This window comes from Barbus barbus (genome assembly GCF_936440315.1).
Source record: "Barbus barbus genome assembly, chromosome: 15".
Lineage (NCBI taxonomy): Eukaryota > Metazoa > Chordata > Actinopteri > Cypriniformes > Cyprinidae > Barbus > Barbus barbus.
This window is the reverse complement of record NC_136743.1, coordinates 27,559,913-27,585,637: the sequence shown is the minus strand read 5'-3', so window position 1 is coordinate 27,585,637 and position 25,725 is coordinate 27,559,913. Positions and strand designations below refer to the sequence as shown.

The window sequence follows — 25,725 nt, the reverse complement described above, 5'->3', positions numbered from 1 at the left end:
TAGTGTAGTCTTAAAAGTATATATTTAAAGACCTGTACTTGCAGAGTTCATATTAATGAAATAAAAGAGCACTTAAAGAATCTACAAGTACAAGACAGTTTAGAAACGCAAAACGTTACATCCAAAACAATATTTAACACTAGAGACCCTAGAGCCATATGCCAGTAAAAAAAACAAGAAACTGTTGGAGAGCAGTCACGTTTATTTTGAACACCTCAATATTGCAATAAATCAAGGTCAACACAACAGCCTCTTAAACATCTACAAACACTCAAGTCTCAGTTGCTCATAAAAGGCATAAGTAATGTCCTTCAAAATAGTCTTTTCAGGATAACGGATAAATAAAAATATTAAGTCAAATAGTCAAAGCCTACTTGGACTGGACGTGCTGGTTTTGGCCTCATCATTGGCTGCAGAGCCATATCATATCCTCATATATGAAACAACTGCGATTCAGCAACTAATGCTATCACATTCATGTAAAGTATAGATTTGTTTTTGTGCACAATCTCACAAGATCTACACTGAAAAACTCAAATTGTCCATGATGTTATTTGATCTACACAACAATATTGTTTCTCTTCTAAACTTCTATGATTTATTTGCTTTCAATCATAATTCTCTAAAATGTGCAATCTGCTAGATTCAGTTATTTAGGGCGAATGTGGGCCGATCAAGTACTCAAAAAACATTTTTGCTGAAACTGTAGTTCCCAGCATGCATTGCTTGGGACTTAATGAGGAGAGTAAAAATGATGAAATCAAGTGTTATTTAATGTGTTTTTATGCAAGATGAGAAAAGAGGGAGACTTTATAGTGTTTAATATTCGATTATGTTAAATAAGAACCGTTTAATTTACACTGGGTTAAAATTGTGAAGAAGAGAACATTTGCTTAGGCTGTGGACGTGTAGAATACATTGTTGTTGTTTCAAGGAGTGTTTAGTATTTAGCATACTAATATGTGCCTCTGCGAAAATAATTTCATTCCATAATTTTGAATTTATGTGAACAAATTTAGTTTGCTTAATGAACCAAACTGATTCTTGTGGGATCGATATACAGTGTCAGTGACTGATTAAATCAGGTTAATAAGCTTTTTTCAGTGTAACTGATGGCGATATCACTTCTTTTGTAGCAGAAATAAACCTCTGAAGTAAAAGTTACTTATTCAAAAATGTACACTCTCAGAAAAAAAGTACAAAAAGCTGTCCTTTTCATAAGGTACTAATATCTACCATGTGCACTTTAGGTACTAATATGTAACTTTAAGGTAATAAATGCACACTTTAGGGGGTAAATAAGGTAAGGTGTACCTTTTGAATACCTGATTTGTTTTTTGTTTTTTTTCTCAGGTAGAGAGTAATAGGCTACTTGCTATTATCTTTGATATTTAAAGTGCAAAGAAGCCAAAATTATACTTAAGTACACTAATTTAGCCTACTCAGATGCTTTACACCCTGTAACTTTGTCAGTGATGTCTTAGGTTTATCCAATTCCATTTTAATCATATCATAAGGTAATTGAGTTTAACGTTAGGATTGAATGTAGTCAAATAATTACTTTTTTGAGTGTGTATATTCATATATGATCATATAACTGAATTGTTTTTCGAGCAGCAGTACAAAACTAGAAGAACAGGATACTCTGTCCTCACTGGCTGTCCAATAACTGTCCAGTCACTGAGCTCTGAATCTAATTCACACTATCCGCTGAAGGCCTGTGGTGAAGGGCAGCGTCTACATGAGCAATCATTGGAGAACCTCTATGAATATAAAGTAATTGATACAATCATTAAATCCAAGAGGAGCAGTAAAGCCGCTGTTCTTCATTACATCAGATTGCCCTTCCCTGAAGATAAAGCAATGGAGCTGTCAAGCTAAAATTAATTGAGCCGACACCTCACATTTATAAACAAGACATTTCACATATAGCTTCTTACATTTATTTACAAGGATTTCTGTGACTCGTGCATGCTGTTTCATATTTTTTTTAAGCAAAATTTGACATTTAAGAGTCAAAGACATCGGTGTCAGCGTGGGTCATGGGTTTAAAATGTATTAAAACTTAAATTTTGTAGATATTTTAGTTGCTTGTGTTATTATTTCAACCATATTTGAACCATATTTCAGTCTAATCGAGGCAATTCTGAAGGAAATGTTGAGTAGCACTCTGCTGCTCTCTAGTGGTTTCAAGAGGCTGTCAGGCCTTTTATTTGTTAATTTTTTGTCTTGCTGACAAGTTTACTATAGTGTGCTGAAGAACCCGAGAAGTATTTCCACTAGGTCGAGAAGGAATGTTGCTTGAAAAACACACTGTAAGGTTATAGCCACTCAAATAAGACCCTATTCCCACTGCTGTGGTCTTATAAAACACAAAATAAAATACTAATAAATAAATGAATAAATATAAAAAATACATTTGCAAATTAGATTTTTAATTTTTAAAATGGCATTTCTTTTGATTTTCAAATTGGATTTTTATTTTTTTTTAATATACAGTATAATGAGTAAGTCATATTAGGAATCAGCTATTAAAATGTCTATAATAATATTTATAATATAATAATTATAATTAAATAATTATAATATAATAATTATTATTATTGTTATCAAAAAATAAATGGTAAAAACAATTCTGAAACGTCAAAAAATATTAAATATTATGTACAAAAATTTCAAATTGATTTGGCCGGAAGACACTGTAATGAATTGTTTTCCATTTTATATGATATAATAATATAAATAATTACATACAATCATATAACATATGTGACAACTTGCCCCAAAATATGCTACTGTTCAGAAGTTTGGGGGTCAGTAAGATCTTATTTATTTATTTATTTTCTTTTCTTTTATTTTTTTTTTAGAATAATTTCTGAAGAATAATATGAATCTTACTGACCCCGAACCTCTTGAGTGTAAATTAGACATTTCATCATATGGGCAAGTTTGTGTTTTGCAACAAAATCCCTAACTGTAATTATTAGTCAGTTCATTGACATTTGACATCCATATCATCGTTTTATTTATAATAATCTCTGATTCAACCCACAAGGCAGGAGTTTCAGTGACCACAGGGAGGATGTGACATGTCACACAGAAACAAGCTCTCACATTCATTTAACTATCAAGCCATCAGTCAAAGTTCTTATCAGTGAGCTTTTTTGTTTTGTGTTTAGATGTTGTCTGTCAACTGAATTAATCATCTCTGCCAGCTAGTTTGCCAACTGTTGTTGGTTAAACACATGTTGGTTCAGGAAATCCCCTGATATTTGAGCTACACATAACAGAGTGTGGGCAGGACGGTATCTATGTCGCTCTCAGACTCATGTGTTACTCATCAGAGAGGGTCACAGCGCTCCGGCTGAATCTCTCAGGGGATTGTTACGTTAAACCGATGCTCTGTTTGACGGAACTCTGCATTCATCCCCTCTTTTGCAATGGGGAATTTACAGAGGGGGAAATGGGCTGTGGTGGTCTCTTAATGGACAGAGGGCAAAGGGGTGGACCATTAAGAAGATGCTAAACTTCCTGTGCTATTGTTGTCTGAAGATAGGCCTTTCCTTGTGAAAAAGTACATTACATACATATAAGAGTACTTATTATTCAATTAGTTTAAGAGTGCTTTTTTATTCATTCAAGTAGACATTATCTATCTATCTATCTATCTATCTATCTATCTATCTATCTATCTATCTATCTATCTATCTATCTATCTATCTATCTGTCTATCTACACACAAACATGCAGTAATTAAAGTAATATTTATAAAGTATATTGTCATTTCAACTGAACCGTCATGTATTAAATTTAATGTATTTTTGCTATTATACATTTGTAATGATGAAGTTGCAATTTAATACATTTAAAATGCATTAACTTTAAATGTTATCAAATACACTACATTTAAAATTACAATTATTTAAAATTATAATCACTACACTTAAAATTGTAATCAGTGCAGTTTTAAATTATTTTGTGCTTTTTAACTTAAGAGTGCTTTTCTAGCCCACTTAAGTAAGACTCAGATTTATGTGTAATTTTACTTCTGTTGCATTTAAAATATGGATAAACTTGTATGCATGTCACATATTTAAATCTATTTGCAATTTCACATTTGTAAAGACAAAGTTGCAATTTCATAAATATATTAACTTTAAACATAATGTGCTTTTTAACTTAAGAGTGCTTTTCTAGCCCACTTAAGTAAGACTCATAAAAGTCTAAAAGTAAGAAATATATGGATATTTTAAACGCACTACAGTTAAAATTAAAGGTGCCATAGAAAAGAAAACTGTCTTTACCTTGACATAGTTGAATAGTAAGAGTTCTGTACATGGAAATTACATACAGTGAGCCTCAAACACCATTGTTTCCTCCTTCTTATGTAAATCTCGTGAATAAAAAAGACCACTGAAAAATAGGCGAATCAGAACAGTCGGGATCACTAATAGTTATGCCCCCAACATTTGCATATACCCGCCCATGTTCTAGGCCAGCCGCCAGCCGAACCATCAGAAGTTCTGCAGGTATTGTGAAGAAATACGAGCGAGGACAACAGCGAAAATGGCAGATTATGGAAATAAATGTTATGTTCCAGGCTGTGCAGGGGGTGTGATGTGCAGGGATGGGTTGGTGTCTGTATTCAGAAAGGCACGGAAAGCAAAAAACGCATTCTAATAAAATAACACGTGACACTAAAGGGGCATGGTTAGCTTCTTGCTAGCTGTAGCCTATTACAGTACAAAAGATTTCACTTGCCACATAAGGAGTAAGGAGAGATGCCTGCGGATGATGGCGAATGATTTACAGATCCTGAGCACCACTGACAAGCATCTGATATTGTAAAATGTGTGGTAAGTACTGCCGCTCCATAATATAAACTGTTTGTGCGATCGCGAATCTCAAAAGAGAAAGTAAAACGCGATTGTGCATTTGAAAGCACCTTCAATGCCCTGCATATTAATAGTGGCTCCCTGATGCCCGTATTTTATTTACAGTATAATTACCCAATGACATAACTGCACAATAAAATATTGAAATATCTATTTTACCCTGTGTTTTCGTCCTGTGAGCTACTGAAATGAGCCGCTGTGAAACACGCCTAATGTTTTTGCTAACTCTCTGATGGGTTTGTTTTGTTTTTTCAACCTAATGATGGCTTGCTTCACTGATAGTGACAGCTCTTTGGATCTCATCTTGACAGTTGACAGCAACAGATTCCAAATGCAAATAGCACACTTGAAATGAACTCTGGACCTTTTATCTGCTCATTGTAATTGGGATAATGAGGCAATAACACACACCTGGCCATGGAACAGCTGAGAAGCCAATTGTCCCATTACTTTTGGTCCCTTAACAAGTGGGAGGCACATATGCAAACTGTTGTAATTCCTACACCGTTCACCTGATTTGGATGTAAATACCCTCAAATTAAAGCTGACAGTCTGCAGCTAAAGCACACCATTGTTTGGTTCATTTGAAATCCATTGTGGTGGTGTATAGAGCCAAAAATGTTAGAGTTGTGTCGATGTCCCAATATTTATGGACCTGACTGTACCTAAAATTTAAGTTACTCAATATTAACTACTTGCTTATAAAACCAATATCACACTCACAAAAAACAAATGAAGCATCACATATTTGCTAGTCATTATTATTCAAACCATTATTATTTTTCAATTACTTGTAATTTAATCAATTACTGACTGATATTGATAGTGTTTTACCACTACAGTACATGGGTTTGGCAACCATGGATTTGTTAAATTCTGTTATGAAAAGCAACGTCAGAAGATGAGTGGTGATTATTTTCCCAAGGGAAATTCTGTTGAATATGCCATCATGACAAATGTGTTGGTGGGGGTTTAATCATCTGCTTAGTCAACAAGTGCTTAAAACAGTTTTTGTCAGCATTTGTGTAAAATATCACACATTAACTTTATATCAGATGTGACAGCATAAAAAAGAAATAATGAATGGCTTCACACTTTTGAAAATAAACTGAATTTCAAACCTCGAAAATGTGTTCCTGTATTCAAACTGTTGAAAATAAAATTCAAACGCATTTAAAGAACAATCCTTTATGCAAACATTCATTTCTAAAGCATCATAACTGACACGTATCTGACCTAAATGTCTAAACAACACGTTTTCATTATTGTTATAGTAGGCCCAGGTTTATGAAGACTTAATATGCTCCATAAAAATCATGACGAGACAAGGTCTCTGTATTCCATAATGATCTTCATGTGTACTAATTATAGGTATGCTTTTTTACTCACATCTTTGCACCATTAGTTTGACATCAAATGTCTCAAATCCTTTTCAACGCATTTAACACATATTTCATTCAAAATTGATGAGCTATTCAAAACGTAACATCATAACCAGGATTATACAACCTGTAACCTAGAAATGGGCAAAACATAAAACCAATAAGATGTATTGTGCAGTTGAAGTGTTCCTGTGAGCTGAATGAGCCAACTTCCATGAACGAGCTGGGTTTAAATAGAAACGGCACTGTGGTTCACAATTCCTTGTTAATTATTTCCATTGTTCAACGGAGCAGGAAGCCAAACTCCAGAGACAGGCGGCTTTCTGGCGGCAGCAGTTCACAAAAAGCTTGGCTGTGTGCATCATATCCAGATAATCAGGAACAGCTAAATAAAAATCTGTCAAACTAAATACAATATATATCTTTCAGTAAATTGTCAAGAACACCCCCCCCCCCCCCCCCCCTAAAAAAAGTTAAAAAAGACTACTTTGGATGGGATAAATGCAGAGCACAAATTCTGAGTATGGGTCACCATACTTGGCTGTATGTTATGTCACTTTCACTTTAACTGTTACACCACAACACCCCCACCTAATCAACAATGCCTGTGTGTTTCTGTCTACTACCAATGTTATTAAACATTAAATGGATGAAAAATTTACAGGGGTAGCTGAGTTGAGGTGTGTGTGTGTGTATATATAAATGTGTGTGTATATATATACACACACAAACACTGTAAAAAAAAATCGTTCTAAAAAGTTGTTTCAACTTAAAATAATTTGTTCCCCCGCTAACTTAAAGTTTTTAGATTTGTCAACTTGAAATTTTAATTTACTCAATTACAATTTAAGGGACAACTGGAATATTTTAGTTGACTAAACTAAAAATTTTAAGTCAGCGAGTAACAAATTATTTTGAGAACACTTTTTACAGTGATTACAGCAGTTAGCTACATTCAAGTTCAAGTTCAAGTCAGCTTTATTGTCAATTCTTCCACATGTACAGTACATACTCATACTACATACTACATACATTACTCTCAGACCCTTGGTGCATACAGTTAACATTAAACACGTTCAGATACAGATAAATACAGTTTAAACATATGTACATACAACTATACAATTATACAAATGAGGATATTGTAGAAAAAAAATAAGAATTAGATCGATAAAGTGGCATAAGGCGCATGGCAGATAGAGTGCAAAACCAGTTAAATAAACAACACTGTGTAGATATATTTGTAGTGCAAAAGAGCTTATCAGTCTGAGGACATTGTAGAAAATAAAAACAAGAGAGATAGATAAAGTGCATAAGGCACATGGCAGAATAGATGGAGTGCAAACCAGTTGAATGTACAAAAACAAAAACAAAACTGTGCAGATGTTTTGTTTTGTTATGAGTGTAGTGCAAGAAGAGCTTATCAGTCTGTTAAAGTGACAAGTCGAAGTGACTGTTCGGATAGTTTTTGTCAGCCTATCCGAAGAGGTAATTTGCAGTCAATGTTGGATGGGTAGTGATCAGCCAATGCTGCACAAGTGACAGGTGCCGGTCACAGTTTGTTGGTCGGTGGGGGGGTTGTCACAGAGTCAGAGTTCCTAGTGTGTTGCTGTGTTAAATGGGGGTGAAAGAGGGGAGGGGGGGCAAGGACGGGAGGGAGTTCAGCTTCCTGACAGCCTGATGTATGAAGCTGTCCTTCAGTCTGCTGGTCCTCGCCTGGAGACTCCGCAGTCTCCTCCCTGATGGCAGCAGACTGAAGAAGCTGTGTGTCGGGTGGGTGGGATCGCCTGCAATGCGGAGGGCTTTGCGGGTGAGACGGGTGCTGTAGATGTCCCGGTGCTGTACATCCCCCAAATTCGGCATTCAAGGAGTGCAGATATTTGCCCCAAGCACAATTAAATATTTTACTTTTGTGAAGCGTTGCTTGTTTTACTCTGGTTGAGTCTGCATGCTGCTTGATGACACACAATACTTCGTAAATAGGCTTCTTACACTGTAAAAAGTGATAAGTTGACTTAACTTAAATCGAAATCCGGTATGTTCCCGTTTAGTTCCTGTTTTTCCTTTTTTGGTCATGTTTCCTGTTCCCTGATTAGATAGTTCTGTTCCATTTGTGTTTATTAATTATCTCATTAGCTCTCTTTGTTTGCCTTAGGTTTATAAGTCCTCAGTTCTCCCTCAGTCTTGGTCCGATCTCAGTTATGTTTAGTGTGTGTGTGTTCTCCATGTTTCTAAGTCTGACTATTAAATGTTCCTATTGAAGATTCCCGAGTCTCCTGCGATTTCCTGCCTGACACACCGTGACACCCTTTGCCTTAAAATTATTAAGTAATTAATGATAATAATAAAAAAGTATAAGTTACGTGAATTGTCAAGTTCACTTAACTTTCTTTTTTTTATTATTATTATTATATACTTAATTTTAAGGCAACGGGTTTCCTCAATTTTTTAAGTTAAATCAGCATCACTTTTTACTGTGTATAGCCTACATATATACGTGTATGTATATATATAAATATATATATATATATATATATATATATTTATATTTATTATTATTATTATTATTTTTTTTTTTTTACACATAATGACCAATTGTAGAGTAATAAAATTGACCTAAATTTTCTCCACAAAAGTCCCCTTCATATTGCGATTATGCTGTAGATGGTTGCCAGGGTGTTGATATGTAGTTGATAAGGTGTTTTGGGGCAGTATTAGAGTGTGTCTTTAGTGGTCTGGCTGGATTCTTACTTTTCCAAGTCATGATATCTCTTTTGATGGAAATGTATGATGCTTCGTAGATGAAAATCAAAAAAAAAAAAGAAGCATGATTTGAAGTACCATTCAAGTTTGTAATATAAATTGTGTAGGATGATCGCAATAGTCATAGTGATTCTTGTTTTAGAAAACCATAAGTGAAGACTGAAATGCAATCCAGAAGGTTCTTTACCATAAAATATTCATGTAAAATATATGTGTAGTTTCATTCTAGCAATGAATCATGTCTCCATCCTGTGCTAAAAGACTTCTTTTACAAAGGCAGCTTTGCAATTATGCTGCTAACAAAAGCTGAAGGTTCTTCAGAAGGCGCGTAGGCCGATATTTCATGTCTCTGCTCTGTGGGGTCTTTCAGACTGCGAGCCATTAGTTTATGGATTTATGTATTGTGTAAGTAATTCATTATGTCTAAGACGTGTGTAGGCAAGAGAATGTCATGCATAGCACTGACCTGGCCATTCCAGTCTCACCTAGTTTTTGTGACTTAGTGCCAGAATTAACATTAATATTATGACAATAATAGTGGTTGAAATTAGAAGGATATATATATTCATAATCAAATTCAATTAATTGCATTATAATTTAGGAAATCATGTGTTTGTATAATTAAATAAATAAATGTAGACTTTTCATAGACTTTTTACAGGATAAAACACATTATCATCCACCGTAATAGAAATTGTTATTGTACACTGTAAAAAAAAAAAAAAAGTTGAGCCAACTTAAAATTTTAAGGCAACCAGCTTCAGCAGATTTCTGCGTTCTCTCAACTTATTTTTGTGGGAGATTCTCAAATTATTGTTGTATAAACTTAAAAAAGTCAGCTATCATTTCTATAAATACTTGTAATTTCACGAGATGATTGGAAAAACTAAAGAGGAAAGAAAAGTTCATTTAAAACTGCCTACACTAGTGATGTGATCTCTATAAAGACAATCACTCATCGGTGTGTCATAGATAAACCCATTGCCTCCTTTTGCCCTTACTGGCCAGAGAGTCACATGTCGCTGTCATAGAGACTGAAATACATGTGTAAATATGCATCCCTTTTATTCTTTCTTCTAATGAAAGCAGCTTCCTGAAGCTTTAGCTGTGTGTTGGAGCCGTTTAAACAAATATCAGTGCTCAACCGGCACAGTTTTTACAATGTTCCAATTAGTCGTTTTGTATGAAAACATCCTGTGGTGAGGCCATTTTCATTTGTTGGCCTGTTATCTTTCCAGGTTCCTCCGAGAGTGCTTGATTCTGCAGAAAACTGAGGAAAATTGATCTATTCAATGCAGACCACCGTTCTATGTAAAGACCCCTGCTGTTCTTCACTGAAAACCCATCACATGATTTTGAATGTAACTTTCTCTCATTTTGAATGCAACATTCTCTATTGTCATAAAACGGCATACTGAGAATATGGTTTGCATGGAATATACACACCATACAGAAAAAAAAATCATGCATATATATTTTATATCAGCTCCTGAGGACAGAAAAAATGTCAACCTGCCGTTTGTAGCAAGTTAAATTTACTTTCATTAAAGTAACTTAATTTTGGTTAATTTAGTCAGATTATCCATGTTATATGTTACTGTTCCTCCAGTTACACAAATGGAGATTCTTATTTTTAGCAACAAGACCTTTTGAACCTTCATATTTCAAAACCTCCACTGGCTGACTTGACGGGAAAGTTGAAATTTGTTTAGGCCCTCAGTTTCTGGGACACTTGCCAGTTTTGTGATGGCTTGAAACTTCTAGACAGCTAGATTCCCATAAATTTAGTTAAATTCCAGTTATCCTGAATGTTGGGCAAATCCCATATTCTGGTGAAGAATAGCTTGGGCAGTCCCTGCTGAGGTCCAGTCACATGTCAACATCTACGTACATCCTGTTCATCATCATCTGTCATTTTTAATTCATATATTTTCTGTGGGTTTTTTAAACTGATGTTTTTCAAAGATTCTGAAAGACACTTTTATGTTTGAACATCAGTTTGGAAATGCTAATTTGTTTGTCAAAAGAAAGAATTATAATTACTTTATGTTTAATTCCAATTATACAAGAGTTCTCGAATATGTTTGGTCGAACAGCTTTTGAAAGTGCTGATACAGCACTGTGTCTTTTCACTGTCTGTATATGTTTGAATGTGCCAGACAGACTGTGAATTTGTGCATCAGCAGTGGGACTTTTTTTCAGTGACTTTATCTTGATTCTATTGATACACAGGTGGTGGCAAGGGCTGCCTAATGAGTGAGTCATTGAATCAAATAAATTAAAATATATGACATACAAGTTTTAACAGAGATGACATTAAAGTTTATTTTAGTTTACCACTCTTTAGTTTTAGAATGTTTGTCAGTACGTATACTTTAACCATATTATAAAGAAAATAGTAGTAATTATGAAATGACATATAAACTTAAGTCTTAAGTGGGCCAAAAAAAGACCTCAACTAACTGAATTTTAAATTAATCTAAACTATAATATATTTAAATTTAATTGCAATTAACTTGCAGTTGTCCTGAAAACATTACATTCAGTTAAAACTTAAAAATAAAAAATAATAATAATAAAAAATATATATATATATAAGTCGGCTATTATTTCTATAAATACTTGTTATCATTTCACGAGATGATTGGAAAAACTAATGAGGAAAGAAAAGTTAACCAATGCAACCAATTCATTCAAAAAAATCAAGGACGAAACAAGTGACTATGGCCCTGTTTACACTTGGTATTAAGATGCGTTTTGGTCAATCAGATCACAAGTGGACAAAAACAGGTAAATACAGGTGTAAACAGGGTGTGAAACGTTTTGAGCTTGTCCACTTTCGACCACTTCCAGAGGTAGTCGAAGGCAAGGCAAGGCAACACAAGTTTATTTATATAGCACATTTCATACACAGTGGTAATTCAAAGTGCTTTACATAAAAGAAAGTGAAATAGTCATTAAAAACACATTTAGCACATCTGATCTCTTCTGGAAGCTGGTTCCAACTGTGGGCAGCATAATAGCTAAAAGTGGACTCCCCTTGTTTTGTGTGAACCCTTGGTATTTCTAACTGACTCGATCATAATGATCTGAGTGGTCTGTTAGGTTTATATTCAGTGAACATATCTGCAATGTATTTAGGTCCTAGGCCATTGAGTGACTTATAAACGAGTAAAAGTACTTTAAAATCAATCCTAAATGTAACTGGAAGCCAGTATAAGGACCTGAGGACTGGTGTGATATGCTCAGATTTTCTGGTTCTAGTCAGAATCCTGGCAGCAGCGTTCTGGATGAGCTGCAGCTGTCTAATGCTCTTCTTTGGAAGGCCGGTGAGGAGACCATTACAATAATCCACCCTGCTGGTGATTTTTAGTTGTTTGACCCCTAGAGTAAAGGTATGCATTCACCTTGAGAACTTCATCTTTGTTTCCAAATGCTATGACTTCGGTTTTCTCCTTGTTTAACTGAAGAACGTTTTGGCACATCCAACTGTTAATTTCATCAATGCATTGGCAGAGGGAGTCAATGGGGCTATAGTCATTTGGAGATAAGGCTAGGTAAATCTAGGTATCATCAGCATAGCTGTGATAGGGAATTTGGTTCTTCCTCATTATCTGACTTAGTGTGAGCATATACAAGCTAAACAAGAGGGGTGCAAGAATTGAGCCTTGTGGGACTCCGCATGCCACTTAGACTTATGCTCTCCTATACTCACATAATAACCTCTCCCTTCTAAGTATGACCTGAACCATTTGAGTGCCATCCCAGAAAGCCCAAGCCAGTTTTCCAGTCTCTCTAGAAATATGTTATGTTAGTCGAAAACACATTCGACCGCATTGCTTTTGTGGCGTAGACACTGATGTGGTAGAATGCATTCGAGCAGCCACAAAAGACCGCCTACTGACCTAATGCACGTGTAATCACTGGGAAACGTACAAGGACGTGCACTTATCAGATGGGACTTAAACATGGCCCAGAAGTGCCGTCGTGTCCTGTGGGCCAAGGCTCATATAAAATGGACTGTTTCAAAGTGGAAAAGTGTTCTATGGTCAGGCGAGTCCAAATTTGACATTCTTGTTGGAAATCACGGACTCTGTGTCCTCCGGGCTAAAGAGGAGGGAGACCTTCCAGCGTGTTATCAGGGTTTATCAGGGCCAGCATCTCTGATAGTATGGGAGTGCATAAGTGCATACGGTATGGGCAGCTTGCATGTTTTGGAAGGCACTATGAATGCTGAAAGGTATACAGTATAAAGGTTTTATAGCAACATATGCTGCCCTCCAGACGACGTCTATTTCAGGGAAGGCCTTGTGTATTTCAGCAAGATAATGCAAAACCACCTACTGCAGCCATTGTCTGGGTGCTGAATTGGCCTGCCTGCAGTCCAGATCTTTCACCTATAGAGAACATTTGTTGTATCATTAAACGAAAAATACATCAAAGACGACACGAGTTCTTCAGCAACTGGAAACCTATATCAGGCAAGAATGGGACCAAATTCCAACACCAAAACTGCAGAAACTCATAACCGCGATGGCCAGACGTCTTCAAACTGTTTTGAAAAGAAGAGGAGATGCTACACCATGGTAAATATGCCCTCATCCCAACTATTTTGAGACCTGTAGCAGGCATCAAATTTGAAATGAGCTCATTTTGTGCATAGAACTGTAAAATGTCTCAGTTTAAACATTTGTTATGTTACCTATGTTCTATTCTCAATACAATTTCGGCTCATTTGATTTGAAATTCTTTTAATTTTAATTTTATTCATATTTAAAAATTGGCCCAACATTTCCGGAATTCGGGTTGTACAAAGTTACAGTGAGAAACAGAGGCGTCATGCCCCCTCAGATTTTTGAGCCAAGTGGATTCTGAATGCAGCTTCCAAAAGAGAAAAAATAGCCGATTAATCATTTCTATATTTAAAGGGATCCCTGGGTATTAAGACTTGTATGGCTTAATATAATGTAAATTATGTCTCTTACTGAAATATGTAGTAGAAAACCCATCAAAGATGCATGATATTTTTAAAAATCACATCATTTTATACATATTTTGGACTATGGGGGGCGTCATTATTCTGGTTGCACTCAGTGAGCTACTAGCGCTACCTGTTGCTATTTTTACCACAGCTCAACTCGGAATAGACAACTCGGAAAAAAAAATATTGATATGATGACCACAGGTGGCGATGGATATAAGCATAGGTTTAAACCAAATGCTGTACCATCGATTGTTCCCCACTATAGTCTAAACGCCCCGGATATTGAAGGAAATCCACGCTGAGAAACTCCTATAGCAGCCGCCCTTCATGATTAGTCAGCATAAAGCTGGGACCAATATGGGTTTTGTGCATGTTGCCCACTTGGGTCCCACCTAATACGAAGTACAATCCTACATGAAATTCATCTGGGCAATTAACATGGGGCCATTATGTAACCCGTGGACAATCCCATACAGAGCCCATTTTTCAGCCCATTTCAAACCCACATGGGCCCCACATACAAATGTTGACTGGGTTAAAGCTGGGACCAATATGGGTTTTGTGCATGTTGCCCACTTGGGTCCCACCTAAATGAAGTACACTCCTACATGAAATCCATCTGGGCAATTAACATGGGGCCATTATGTAACCCGCGGACAATCCCATACAGAGCCCATTTTTCAGCCCACTTCATACCCATATGGGCCCCACTTACAAATGTTGGCTGGGTTAAAGCTGGGACCAATATGGGTTTTGTGCATGTTGCCCACTTGGGTCCCACCTGGTACGAAGTACAATCCTACATGAAATTCATCTGGGCAATTAACATGGGGCCATTATGTAACCCGCGGACAATCCCATACAGAGCCCATTTTTCAGCCCATTTCAAACCCACATGGGCCCCACATACAAATGTTGGCTGGGTTAAAGCTGGGACCAATATGGGTTTTGTGCATGTTGCCCACTTGGGTCCCACCTAATACGAAGTACAATCCTACATGAAATTCATCTGGGCAATTAACATGGGGCCATTATGTAACCCGCGGACAATCCTACATGGGGCCCATTTTTCAGCCCACTTCATACCCATATGGGTCCCACATACAAATGTTGGCTGGGATGTTTACATCCTAACAGATGGCATCTAGCATTGTCTCAACCGTTTGTAAGCTCTTTCAGTAGCTATTGTCTACTAAAAGACTCAAAGCCATCAGGGCTAAAGAGGAGAGAAAAAAGATGCGGGTCTTTAGGAAGTTTTGTTCGTCCACAGGCATCTTCCCATTCTTTTCTCATCTTCTTATCGCTAGGAAAGCAGTGAAGTCTTACATTGCTTCTCTTGTTGCCCTTTGCCTGAAAATTACAACCAAAAGCCTCACAATGTGGTATCATATCAGTATTTTATTGTGTATTCTGAGTTAAGTAAAAAGCGCCAGTAGCTCACCGAGTACAACCATTTGACGTCATCGATGCAGAATGTACTGTGCACATAAATAGAAGATTTTTTTAAAATAACATACATTTTCATGGGTTTTCTACTACATATTTAAAAAAGAGACATCATTTAAGTTATATTAAGCTATACGTGTCTTAATACCCAGGGATCCCTTTAATACAATCACTCTGGTGTCATTAGATCGTTCAGCGCGTCATATCATCAGCTGATAAATTCATATCTGTGTTCGCTGGCTGGAGCTGAGCCAGAGACAGATGCGTTTTTACACCACTGCGCATTTTAACCAATCACACACGATTCTGTTGAGCTTATGAATGCAATGACCAATCAGAGGTGTTCAGATGAGTCATCGCTCACTCGCTGACTGAATACCTCTTTCTGGCGAATTCTCTCTCAGAAACAACAAAGTGCAAATATGTGTCCGAATCTGTAAGATATTAATTCCATAGTGTAAACAGCTTCAGTGATTTTAATGGGAGTTTTTGAGAGTGCTTGAACTAGACTCAGTGAAAATGTTCTTTGTTTGTTCTTTGCTCTCTTTCTGTACAATGAAAGTGTTATGATTAGTAGCCTAACGTGCAATGTTTTTATTCACATTAACTTTCAATGTTAAATTCACATTAAAAATATGTTATGGCATGACACCCATAAACAGACAGGTTTTTATGCATTGCCTAGTTCATAGATTACATTATTAGACCATCGCCCACTATTGATCAGCATAATCTATAAAGGTGAGAATCAAGATATTTCATGATATAGTTCATGCGTTTGGGAATGTTTCGAATAAAAATAAAAAATAAAAACAAAGTTGCAGTTGTGGTAAAGTTTCAATTCTAAGAAATGAAGTCACAATTGTAAGAAACAAAGTTTTAGTTATGAGAAATACATTTGCATTTATGAGAAAAAAGTTGCAATTGTGAGAAATTGCAATTACAAAAAAGTCACAAATGTTAGATAGTTGCATTTGTAACAAATAAATTCACAAAGACTCTAAACAAAGTTGCGATTTCTCTGAAGCGGAAAAGGGCTTCCACAGGAAACTAATTTATGGTGACAATTTAGGACAATTTGGATCATGCATATAATGACTATTATAAACAAACGGCTTGTTTTCAGAAATTTTTTCTTTCCCACAATATTTTCCCAGCCATGATTTTGCAGGGTGTATATTATTTTCTGCATGGGCACTGGTAAAGAAAACATGTTTACATCCAGTCTAAAGTGACAGTGGACAGATTGGGGACGAGTCTCAATAAGACATGCCACAGCTGGCCTGAGACACACGCTGTAACACTCTGTCCGCAAAAACACTGACCTCTGATTGAGCATGTAAACAGAGCACTACATATTTGTCCTCCAAATGAATGTAATAAAGTTCACAGTTGCTGGAATCAAATCTCTGGCACTGAGAAGTCAATACCAAAGCCAGTCAACAAAACATGTTATTGCTAATAGTGATGGTTACAGGTTCACTTAAGAGAATCACAAATGAGATCTCTTCCATTATTGCTGTAACAGCAATGAAGAGGAAACGAAGACTTGAGTCAGCACGAAATGAAAATTGCCACTAATTTCTACATGTATTTGAAATATTTTCAACAGTTTCAACAGAAGAAAAGACACGTCAATAATCTTGTTTCATCTCACAGAAAAATTGGAAACACTTTAATTCGATAGTCCACTTTAGACATTCTGCTAACAGTAAGTAACTTTGCAACTACATGTCAACTAGCAGTCATTAGAGGATTGGAGACTGTCTGCTTCTAACACTTTATTTTGATGGGTCCACGACAAACAACATACTGACTATGAGGAACTTTGCAAGTATATGTCAACTTATTCTACTAACCCTACTGAGGGTTGGTAGACATGTCAACTAATTCTCATTCATTTGCAACTACATGTAGTTGACATGTAGTTACAAAGTTACTTATAGTTAGTAGAATGTATAAAGTGGACTATCAAAATAAAGTGTAACCAAAAAATTCACTCTACAATTATATTTCTAATCCTACTTGATCTAAAATTTGAAAACTCGTGATATTAATATTTTTGATTCTAATTTTTGAATATATAAAGCATATTTTCTTTGAAGTTTTCTGACATTTTTTTTTACAGTATAGCCCATAAAAGAAGAACAACCTCAAGGCAACAGCATTTCTTCAGGGATAACACTCATTGCTTTTCAAAAGAAATACAGAAGCATCTCCTCTCACCAGGATAAATATTTTATTTACATGTAACTCAAAAGAGCATAACGAATCAGAGGTTACATCTTTTGCTTTGATCCAAAATCATTTAGAACAAAGGAAATCACAATTCGAATTTCACCTGAACAGATTTCTCTTTATATTTCCAGTTACCCTGTATTCTCCCACATATTCTCCGTCTCTATTTCCTGTTTGTACAACAATGCGTTTAAGACCCTCTGATTTCATACCAGACGGGTTCACACAATGTGAGTCAGTGGCATCAGCAGGGGTTTTAAGGCACGTGGGTGGGCTTCCTCTTGTCTACACAAAAGTCTCCGTTGAGACTTCCTATATGCTGCAAACGGCCCCTGCTTGCGCACGCATGTGGTTGAAATATATTTCCATGTTAAAACATCAGCCTATAGTTATTTATAATGACATGTGGGTAGCTTTTTGTTAGTCAATATAATATCTTTGTATTTACATTATTTATTCAAATCAAAAAGCATTAAAAGTAATTAAATAAATGATTGTAAAGTGATTTCACACAATGGCATCAAAAAGTCAAACATTTAAAAGCATAGTTCACCCAAAAAGAAAAATTCTTACTGACCCTTATGTGGAAACAAAAGAAGGTATTGTAAAGAACTGTTTTTGTCAAGTCAATGGGAAATAAAAACAACACTGGATCACACTGACATTCAGTGGATGAAAAAAGCACTGAAACATCAATATATTATTTGGTTTGGAGCAACATAAGGGTGAGTAAATGTTATAGAATTTTCCTTTTTGCCTGAATTATCCTTGTGAAGTTCAACTGTAGGCATTGCATGCATTTCCGATGTTTTATGCACTAACTGGAGATGATTAAGCACAAGGGAGGAAAAAGTGAATCTTTAAGGCAGTGCCTTCTACTGGAAAGATTCACTGGAGACTAAAGGCTGCTTGAAGGGCAGAAACTCCCCCTCCCTCCACATGCTGTGTTTCATTGGCCGAGCCAAGTGATGTCATGGGGGTGTGCAATTGTATAAATAGCCCAGCACTGCTGACATTTAGACAGAATCAAAAGTCTCTGACAACTATCAGACATCAATCCACTTGTGGAGCATCTCTGGACATCTTTATTAACATGTGTCGATCACTAGAGCATCTGCCAATCACCTGTCTGGAAAGGTATGTTTCATATTTACTTAAAAGTAAATACTGGTAGAACAGCTAAAATTCTACTGTTTTGTTTTAAACTAGTCCTTAATCCTAAATCACCTAAAAAAATCACTGTTAAATAATAATGTTGAAAAAAATTTTTAAGTACTTTCCCCACTGAAATGATGAATACTTTTGTTCCTCACAGGGCAAAGGAGCTCAAGGCTCGGTTTGGAAGTTTTCTACTAAAGCAAGAGCTCAATATCTTGGGCCGCTCACAAAAAACTGACAAACTAACATCGGAGGACAGACAGAAATGGTCTTTCCATGAACTTCTGGCTCACAAAGGTAAATTCCTATCATCAAGAGCGGTGGCAATATAAAAGCACATTGTTCTCAGGCTGTAGAATGGAAACTATCAGGGTCATCTAATGTTTTCTTCATGTTTCTTCACAGAGGGGCTGTGCGCTTTCACAACGTTCCTGTCTTCTGAGTACAGTGAAGAAAATATTGCTTTCTATTTGGCCTGTGAGGACTACAGGAACACAAAGAGCTCCTTGAAGCTGTGCGCCAAGGCCAGGAAAATCTATGAGGAGTTCATTGCCTCTGACGCACCAAGAGAGGTACGTTTTCTAAGAATATTAACGGCACAAAAGACTCACACCTAATAGATTTTATGGAAAAAGTCTAATCATTCCTAATTGCATATTTTCAGGTTAATCTTGATCAGGAAACTAGAAACATCACCTTGAAGAATATGGAGCAGCCCACACTGTCCTGCTTCAACCTTGCCCAGAGTAAAATTTACACCCTCATGGAGAAAGACTGCTATCCTCGTTTCCTCAAGTCAACAGTCTACCAGGAACTCATCACACAGCATGTGGGTTAAACTACCTTAAATATGGCAGTGGAGGAATGCGTCCCTGATAAACAAGGCATTGTGTGACGTGATGGTCGCTGGATGATCTGAACCGGTTTCCTGAGGTTCAGGAGGACTGGACACACGGACGCAATAGCCGACTGGAAAGCCTCGAGAACATTGATTTTATGAACAGTGGAGCACACAGAGATCAAGATTGTAGCACTGGATAATAACTGTGAAAGTGGAATGACTTTTGCACAATTATGTGTATTTTGTATTGCCTATGAGTATTTATTGAAAAGTTATATTGAAAATATTATTTATATTTGATGACAAATTCTGGGTTATTTATTGAACTTTTGAGTGAAAAAAACGAATAAATTTTTTTACATGCAAGGATTTGTCTTTAGCAGTGCATTTTTGGGTACATAATCATTGACAGCAAAATGTATTTATTTATTTTTTTTTATTTTGACTGCGGTTCCTCTTCACGCACATCCCACTTACATGGGTTACTATTTTATTTTGCTTTTTGGATTTAATTTTAAATTTGATTTCTTTATTTTACTTTACATTATTTTATTATTATTTTATATATTATGTTCATTTTTATTTATTTTATGTTGTGTGCATCTAAAGGAAACGGATGTTTTAATGTCATAATATGTAAGAGACAGCCCCCCTCTGTTCTTCATCTTCCCACACATCCCACTCACATGGGTTAATGGAGGCTCTTAGTCACCTCCAGCACACAAAGCCTGGCACCTTTCTCAGTGAGCCTCATAAAAAGACTAAAAATCTACTCTATTCACATACACACGCATAATTAACTGCTACCAACAGGATCATTCCATTTTTCCAGAATATACGGCCAAGCAGAGGTGTTTTTTCCAGGAAAGCTGTGTGGTGAGGGGGCAGGTCTCCATGGCGACGGCATGGACCACTCATCTCACCCACTCCACGCCTCTGCAGGAGCCTGTTTATCTTCTGCAGTGATAGCACTGAGAGACAGCGGCCCACTCTCGCCCACCTGCTCTGAATCCCCTTATGCTGCCCTTTAAAACTGGCGTCTACAATCATTCTCACAATTAACATTTGAACAGGGAAAACTGGCTCGATAATGCTCATAGAACAGATTAAACAGTCATAGAACAGGCTTATGAAAATTGACCATAATGTTAGTCTTTTTTAAAACCTTTTAGTTTTGAAGAGTGCTTTTTATTCTCTACTTCTTAAAAAAAAATGATTGCCTTTTAGAATCCGAAACACTGATCTTATCATCAAAAGTATTTCTCATCTCCAAACATCCATATAGACATGACCAGACACCGCAGGTAAATGGGGTAAAAAAAATGAACATTAAGAATTACAAACATTGTTTGTTTTAAAAGTTTTCTGAAATGTTATGTTTAAATATGCAAATGAGACATTATGAGAGAATTAAATATGCGATAATTTGCATGCATTTCCAGAAAAATTATTAGGCAAGTTCAAAATTCTTGTTTCATTTTGTGACATTACAGAGAGGATTTTGGATATCTCCTTTTATCTCTCCATAAACCTGAAAATACTGTCAACAGCCAGAAAAGGAAAGGAATAAAATAATGCATTTTTTTTTATTTTCTTCTCTTTTTGAAAAACCAAATAGCCCAAAATCCCAAAACTGTCCCATGCGTATGAAAAAACAATGTTAACAGAACCATAAAAGAAAAAGAGAGAGAGAGAGATAGAAAGAGAGAGAGAGAGAGTGTGTGTGTTCACCCAATATTATATTATATCGAGGGTATAAAAATATTATGTCTACCTCTATTGGTAGATGTAGTAATTACATTTCTAAAAAGGATCTTTCTTCATTGAACACCATTTAAAGGTAGTTGTGAATTCTAACAAAATAACTCAAAAATGATATGAAACATGTATGTATATGTATATATAATGTGTGTGTGTGTGCTTGTGTGTGCGTGCGTCTTTGTGACAAATGAGGACATAAATTTGTATAATGACACAGGTATGACATAGGTATTACAAGGTGAAGGTGACTTATGAGGACACTGCCCAATGTCCCCACTTTTCAAAACGCTTATAAATCATACAGAGTGAGTTTTTTGGGGGGAAAGTAGAAATGCACTCCAGTGAAGGCTAAGTTTAGGGGTATAGGGTTGGTGTAGCCACCTGCCCTGCACCTTTTGTATGTCTCCCTTATCTAACACACCTGATTCCACTCATCAATTCGTTAGTAGAGACTGCAAGAACTAAATTGGGTGTGTCTGATTAGGGAGACATACAAAATGTCCAGGGCAGGGGGTCCTCCAGGACAGGTTTGGGAAGCACTGGTGTAGGGCAATAGCACATACAGTTTGTAAAGTATAAAAACCATTACGCCTATGGGATGTTCCCACTTTTCACAAAAACAAACATGTGTGTGTGTGTGTGCGTGTGTGATTCTTCTCATGAGAATAAATGGATGGCAGATCCAGAGGGTCCTGTGCCAGCCAAGCAACTGCCATTGAGATGAATGTGAAAGCTGATGAATTTCCACAAATTAGAGACTTCCTTGGTATTACCATTAGATAAATATATATATATTGTTTCTATCAAACAAAACTATATATGTGACCCTGGAGCACAAAACCAGTCTTAAGTCATTGGGGTATATTTGTAGCAATAGCCAAAAATACACTGTATGGGTCAAAATTATTGATTTTTCTTTATGCCAAAAATCATTAGGATATTAAGTAAAGATCATGTTCCATGAAGATATTTTGTACATTTTCTACTGTAAATATATCAAAACTTAATTTTTGATTAGTGATATTTATTGCTAAGAACTTCATTTGGACAACTTTAAGGGCGATATTTAGATTTTGGACCCTCAGATTCCAGATTTTCTAATAGTTGTATCTCGGCCAAATATTGTCAAGACAAGTCAAATCAATATTATTTGTATAGCACTTTTAACAATGCAAATTGTGTCAAAGCAGCTTTACATCGGCTTGATATAAAGCTGGGTGGCTTTATATCAGCTTGACAGTATTTAGACGGGGAAATAGTTTGTTGAAATAGTGTCATTCTCCTCTGGCCAGACAAAATCAGCAGTTTAAATCTAGGCTAAAGCAGAATCATATTGTCCAAAGGACTCATCTGGTTCCAGTGGTCTTGTCCCGATGGCCATCTTCGAGACTGTCAGACTTTGGTTCCCCGTGTCTTGTGTTTCTATGTGCTCCCTGTGTTTCCATGCCCATATTTGGTGTTCTTCCTGTTCCTGTCATCATTAATTTATTAGTACCTAGCCCTGTGTTGTCAATTATCTAGTTTAGTCTCCACTTTAATAGACCTGTGATTCCCTGCCTCTGTGTCCAGTCTGATCGTCATTCAGTGTGAATTCTATGTCTCTAGCGATTCTTGAGTTTGTTCAAAAGTTTATGTTTGAAAGAAGTTCCTCGTCTCCCTGCTCCAGAGTGTGTCATGACAGAAGACTGGACCAAGAAAAGAGTAAGCAGCGTCCCATGTTCCCGTTTTCGTTTTTTCTAGTTTTTTGGTTGTTCCTGTTTTTTCCCGCGGCATGGACGCTGCCTCTCACTTTATCGCCCTAGCCCGTCAGGATCGCCCCTTTTATGAGTATGCAGAGGAGTTCTGCAGGATCGCCGCGGCGACGGCGTGGGATGATGCCACGCTCAATAAGCTGTTCTGGCTCGGGGCCAACTACCTGACCCGCCATGGCTCCCGGAACGGGCGCCACCCTGGAGGCCGGTAGTCCTGCTTCCTGGTCCCTGGAGGCCCCCAGAGCGCCCCCCCCCCCCCCCCCTCCCCGTTGGATGGTGTATGGCGTGAGGACGTGCCTTCCAAAGGGGGGCATAATGTCAGACTTTGGTTCCCTGTGTCTTGTGTTGCCACGTGCTCCCTGTGTTTCCATACCCATATTTGGTGTTCTTCCTGTTCCTGTCATTAGTTTATTAGTCCCCAGCCCTGTGTTGTCCATTATCTAGTTTAGTCTCCACTTTAATAGCCCTGTGGTTCCCTGCCTCTGTGTCCAGTCTGATCGTCTTATCGTCATGCAGTGTGAATTCTATGTCTTGATTCCTGAGTTTGTTCATTAAAAGTTTATGTTTGAAAGAAGTTCCTCATCTCCACGTTTCCCTGCTCCAGAGTGTGTCGTGACAGAGACAGGGTCTTCACTATGGGGATCAGTCTCTGGGGCTCATCTAGGTGTCCTGGCTGTAGAGGTCATCTCTAGGTGCTGATCAGTAACGTGCGGTGAAATCTTGTCATGGGTAGGCTGTGACCTATCAATGTGGCATACATGTTCATATATTCATTCAGTTAATGTAGCAACCCAAGTTCATATCAGGCATTATCACATCGCTGCCTGCATACAGCAAAGTCAGTCATATGTGAGGCTAATGCACAATCAAATCTAATAATCAAATTAATGGACACATCTATCTTATGATGACTTATACAACAAACAAATGTTTTGTGCGGGACACAGTAAGAGAGGGAAGCGGCGCGGTGTCAGCGAACCGACAAGCAGCCTAGTCACTCCTTCAAAATGCGCAAACGCGCACAGACAGCCACACACACGCTATTGGTCTGGTGACGGCGCACCAGGATTTGAATAGGCTACAGTCAGAAAACATTGTGTCAGCAGTACAGCTTTAAAGTACAAAAACAGCTTATTCGCTCCTACAAACTGCGCTAGGCGCACACACCGACACGCAATGAGCATCTGGCGACGGCGCACCAGGATTAAAAAAAGAGAACTAGAAAACAGCATTTTAACCCTTACGAAATGCACCATAATCGCACAGATAGACATACAGTACAAATGTGGCAGAGGTGATGGAAGAGAGAACATTTTGGTGTCAGCGCACAGCAGGCCTATAGCCCACCACCAGACAACACACACAAAGCCAATATACGGGTTTTAAAAAAAATATTAAATAAATGAATAGTTTACGTTTTAAAGGGGGTGCTTACTTTTATTTGTAGACGAAGTCCATACGTCTATCCCTCTGGACAAAGCTGTCAATTACTTTGTTGTAAAAGTCCTCTTTGTTGGGTGTATTACTCAATTTCATGAGTTGACAGCCAACGCTAGGCGCCGCTAGATGCTAGTATCGGGAAACGCGGATTGAGTGAGAGCGAGTGGATCACGTGACATGAAGCAAGCTCGGTCTCTGCCTCAATGTTGATAATTCAAGACAGCATGAGAACTGATTGCGCATGCGCAAATCTACGTAAACTACGTTCTATGGACCAAAGAGGCACTGCTAACCTCTGCCTCAATGGCCATGGCCTTGAATTTCCTGCATGAAACAATGGTTTTTAGGAGCAAACAATGGCCAAATGAGTATATTATGTGTATTCCTGAAAAACTTTGTTACAAAAAATAATATTTGGAATAAAATAAATGCAATTAATAATGTGGTTTGAGGTGAATTAATAAAGCTCTTGGAATTAATAAATGTAATGTCAACATTGGTGAGGCACTGCCTACCCTGCCTACCCTGACCGCACCTCCCTGGTGCTGATCCACCATCTGATCTGGATACAGTCTGGATCTGGGTGGCTACGGTGACCTCGGAATAAGAAAGAAACAGACTAATATTAGCGTAGATGCCATTCTTCTAACAATGTAACAAGTACATCAGGTGTTTTGGGAAGTGTTCCCGGTTCCGGTTGACCTAATTAATTTGTTGATTTGTTGTCCTATCATAACAAACCATACATCAATGGAAAGCTTATTTATTCAGCTTTCAGAGGATGTATAAATCTCAGTTTCGAAAAATTGACCCTTATGGTTTTGTGGTCCAGGGTCACATATTTGTGTAGAAACTACAATTACAGTAGTTAAAAAACAAGAGTCCCTCGGTCGCCTAACAAACTGCTATATGTATCTTCAACTTTTTCTCCAAACTTCTGTTTTTGTTTTTCTTAATTTAATTAAATGTATTTATTGCAAGTAATGTGACTATAATAAAACCTCTTTAAAGAGGCCTGTGGATTGCTCGACAGTGAGCTCACTCTGCCAGTGCTAAATCCAGGACT

The 25,725-nt window shown here is 37.1% G+C and overlaps 1 protein-coding gene across 1 annotated transcript; it reads left to right on the top strand.

Annotated features, from left to right (window-relative positions):
* Nucleotides 1-18,736: 18,736 nt before the first annotated feature.
* On the top strand, nt 18,737-20,071 carry rgs5b (regulator of G protein signaling 5b). The gene is made up of 4 exons (XM_079434495.1): nt 18,737-18,845; nt 19,024-19,163; nt 19,272-19,438; nt 19,531-20,071. Exons 1-4 carry the CDS (start codon nt 18,802-18,804, stop codon nt 19,702-19,704), a joined length of 525 nt encoding a protein of 174 aa, XP_079290621.1. The 5' UTR covers nt 18,737-18,801; the 3' UTR covers nt 19,705-20,071.
* The last annotated feature ends 5,654 nt before the right edge of the window (nt 20,072-25,725 follow it).

Bases quoted from the DNA above. Each gene is read 5' to 3' on its own strand.
- rgs5b (XM_079434495.1), top strand. From the start codon at position 18,802: ATGTGTCGATCACTAGAGCATCTGCCAATCACCTGTCTGGAAAG. The intron at 18,846-19,023 runs GTATGTTTCATA...TGTTCCTCACAG, and splicing joins CCAATCACCTGTCTGGAAAG to GGCAAAGGAGCTCAAGGCTC. The intron at 19,439-19,530 runs GTACGTTTTCTA...GCATATTTTCAG, and splicing joins CCTCTGACGCACCAAGAGAG to GTTAATCTTGATCAGGAAAC.